Source organism: Propithecus coquereli, unplaced genomic scaffold, assembly GCF_000956105.1.
Source record: "Propithecus coquereli isolate 6110/MARCELLA unplaced genomic scaffold, Pcoq_1.0 Scaffold83, whole genome shotgun sequence".
Classification (NCBI taxonomy): Eukaryota; Metazoa; Chordata; class Mammalia; order Primates; family Indriidae; genus Propithecus; species Propithecus coquereli.
The window spans coordinates 3,331,241-3,335,110 of record NW_012154507.1 but is presented as its reverse complement, the minus strand read 5'-3'; the positions used below and the strand labels follow the sequence as shown (position 1 = coordinate 3,335,110).

The 3,870-nt window shown below is 36.6% G+C and overlaps 1 protein-coding gene across 1 annotated transcript in view; it reads right to left on the bottom strand.

Moving 5' to 3' along the window:
• The window catches only part of WDHD1 (WD repeat and HMG-box DNA binding protein 1), a 98,724-nt gene that overhangs the window by 55,183 nt on the left and 39,671 nt on the right, over positions 1-3,870 (bottom strand). Inside the window, exons 7-8 of the mRNA XM_012663740.1 lie at positions 2,501-2,607; positions 2,140-2,281 (exon numbers count right to left, since the gene is read on the bottom strand). Of these exons, the coding sequence (XP_012519194.1) occupies positions 2,140-2,281; positions 2,501-2,607 (249 nt within the window). The remainder of the gene's footprint in view (positions 1-2,139; positions 2,282-2,500; positions 2,608-3,870) is intronic.

The window sequence follows — 3,870 nt, the reverse complement described above, 5'->3', positions numbered from 1 at the left end:
TATGAAGAATGAAAGGAAAAAGGAGACAGCGGTCCATTCTGGACAGAGGGTTAAAGATTTCATAAGATGTGACAACCTTTGAACACAGCACCCAACTCAGTTCTCCACAGAGTAAATCTTTCCAGCTCTTTTAATTGTTTCTTTGATACTTTCTTTCATACCCGTAAGTAATATTCTAGCACTATTTTTTATTTTTCAGTTTTAATCATTATCGGTTTAATAGATCCTGTTAACTTCTGTCTATGGAAAATGAGGACTTGGTATCCTTTCACAACCACCCCTACCCCCATGTATGCATGCGTACTATTCTTCTACCCCCGTCCTCCCAATAGAAATATTCTCACTTGGTTCAATCAACGTACAGTACTTAGGTTATTACGATCATGCAAATGCTATTCACAGCTGAATAAAAATTATAGCCAATATTTACAAAGTGTTGTGCTAAACACTGTTTTAAATATACGTAATTCATTTAACACTCCCAGTAACCCTAAGTGGTTAGCCCTATTCCTATCTTCACTTTACAGATATAGTATATTATGATCATTTTTCCTCTCTTTTACAACTTTTTGTTTTCCCTGGAATTAAGAATCTCTCTCTTTAGATCTTTTCTTTTAGACAGATTCCCCAAAGATGATTCTTCCAATCTCTTGAATGAAAAGTATAAGACTGGCTAATAATGTTCTAGGAGCCAAGTAGAAGTAAGCTGGGAATTTTAACATTCAAGTACGGACACTTTCATTTAATCCTCTGTTTTCAATACAGTATTCCCCCCTCACCCAACTCCAACTCCACTCGACTGTACCCAATATCCCTAGGCCAAGGACCATCTTTGTTTTACCTTTTCTAGAAAACAAATCTCTAACATTCTGCCAGATGTCTGTGGGGAGAAGGAAGACCGTTACCCAGTTGTGCACTCTGACATTGAGACTGGAGGGGTCTCTTGCTCATTAAACCAACCCTTCTGTTTTCAGCCCCTCTTTTAGAAGTACCTAGTGCTATCAAATTCCCAATCTTTGAAGATTTAGTCAGGCAAACTGAGTAGCACCTCACAGCTCTCCCCCAGCTGCAGGCTTAGAATTCAACTTTTTGAGAAGCCAAAGTTAGTTTCCAACCATCCTTTTATTTTCTAGCTTCCAAAATTTACTATCAACATTTAAATTGTCTTTTTTTCCCTTATGGGATAATGCATTTAAAAAATTCCTTTAGTGGCCGGGCGCGGTGGCTCACGCCTGTAATCCTAGCACTCTGAGAGGCCGAGGCGGGTGGATCACTCAAGGTCAGGAGTTCGAGACCAGCCTGAGCAAGAGCAAGACCCCATCTCTACTAAAAAATAGAAAGAAATGATCTGGACAACTAAAAATATATATATAGAGAAAAAATGAGCCGGGCATGGTGGCGCATGCCTGTAGTCCCAGCTACTTGGGAGGCTGAGGCAGTAGGATTGCTTGAGCCCAGGAGTTTGAGGTTGCTGTGAGCTAGGCTGATGCCACAGCACTCACTCTAGCCCGGGCAGCAAAGCGAGACCCTGTCTCAAAAAAAAAAAAAAAAAATTCCTTTAGTGTGGTTTTAGTGGGGGTTTTAGGAGGAAGAAAGATAAATGTATGTATGAAGGTCTGCAATCTTTAAGTGGAAGCCTAAACTAAGACTTGAAATATGAATAGGTACATTTGCCAGGCAGGGTGAATAATGAACAAAAGCAAGGTATAAAAACAAGGTGGTCTGTTTAAAGTAACTCAATAAAGCTGTATGACTAAGTAGAAGTGGTATATGAGTTAAAGCTAATTCAGAGTATAAAAAATTTAAATTGAAACTTGATACAGTTACTAACTCTAAGCTTTAGCTATAAAACATTTACCTAACAATCCCAAGAACACAAGATACAAAAATAGTATTTCATGAAGAGTATTCCTTGGAAAGGCATTATATAGAGGGGGGAAAAAAGTTTCTTAGTAAAATATATTTGGGAAACATTAGGTTAAAGAAGTTAAAACATATTTCTTTCTATAGATTATTACTGAGCATTTAATATAGTAACATAAACTGTCATTTTACAAGAAAGGTAGTTTCTGATGTCTTTCAAATCCATACAACCACAGAAACATTTTGAAGAAACTGTTCTACCATGTTACTTATTACCTTACTGCTTGATGTCTTTCCGGTTAGGTTACAAACATTCTCCAGGAGCCCTAGATTTCCTTGTGCATCAGTATAAGATATTTGACCACAAGTAGGATGCCACGCCAGACCACAAATTGCATAACCTTTCTCATTTTTCACCCTAAAAATTAAAGAGTTGGTTTTTAAAATACTGTCAAGAAAAATACAAACTGTACATTTCTTTAGGTAAATTTTAGTTAAAATGAATTCTGACAATCTAACAGCTGTGTATTTTCATTCTGACAATCTAATAACTGCAAATTTAAAATGTTTCACAATAAAACAGAAAAAAACTAATAGAAATGAACAAAGAAGAGACAAAAGATATGCTAAATCATACCTTTCCATGCAGTCTTTGGTTTCCACATTCCATACTATAATTAAGCCATTAATACTACCTGCAGCTAAATATTGCCCACAGGGAGACCAGGTTACTATATTGAGGGTCTATAAAGAAAAATAGTTAATAAATAATAATTTGGCATAATTTGAAATTAAACACTCATTTTATTACCCAATCCAAATTTTATATCCCTATTTTATATTATTTCTAATATCATACACAAATGATAAGATAAAGCTTGTTTTTTAGCTTTCTTTTTTAACAATATTTAATTATCACTAACACCTATTATTTTCTTTACCATGAGAAAATTATACTAGCCCAATTTTAGTTTTTTTTTTTTTTTTTTTTTTTGGTGACAGGGTCTTGCTCTGTTGCCTGGGCTAGAGTGCAGTGGCATAATCATAGCTCCCTGCAACGTCAAACTCCTGGGCTTAGGCTCAACTGATCCTCCTGCCTCAGCCTCCCGAGTAGCTGGGACTACGGGTGCACATCACTAGGCCCGGATAATTTTTATATTTTTTGTGGAGATGGCACCTTGCTATATTACTCAGGCTGGTCTCGAACTCCTAGGCTCAAGTGATCCTCCTGCCTCGGCCTCTCAAAGTGCTAGGATTATAGGCATGAGCCACTGAGCCTGGCCCTGGCACAATTTTAAAAGCAAAATCTAAAAAATATTATCATTCTAAAAAGAGAGCCAATACAAGGCATCCTCTTAGTATTCACCATTAAAATGAAGAGAACCAGTAAGTGAAGTGAAACTTAGTAAGCCATTGCTGACCTGTCAGGCTTGTACTTCCTCAATTTTAAAACGTGTGTGTGTATGTATGTGTATGTGTGTGTGTGAGAGACAGAGAGACCAACAACCTTTCTTGTTCTAATTCCAGAGTCTACAATCATAGGTCTTAGTGAAACTCACTTAACAATAAAGGCTAATTACTGCTAATTCAAGAATAACTTGTTCTAGGCTGGTCCAAAGGCAGTGAGTTATCTCACTTGATTGTTCATAGTCCAGTTATAGATTGAACTCCTTGTTCTACTACTTTCCCCTCTTCTCACTACTGCACTTGACTAGTCTTAAAAAAAAAAGAATAACTTGTTCTAATACTATGCTAGGGTTAAATTTGACTTCTTACGAATTAAAAAGATCTGCTTATTAAATCTCACAAAGGAGAAAGGTCAGATAGGACTTAGCAAAGACCTATCTACTGTCCAGTTATCGATCAAATAAAGGAAGGATGAGCTGGTAGAAGGTAGACACATGCACAACAGTCTGAAGTTGTTCTCCACTTCCAATAATATTCAACTGCAACTATATTTAGGCAAAGTATATATTAAATATTTCCTATAGCCTACTGAAAGTGTCA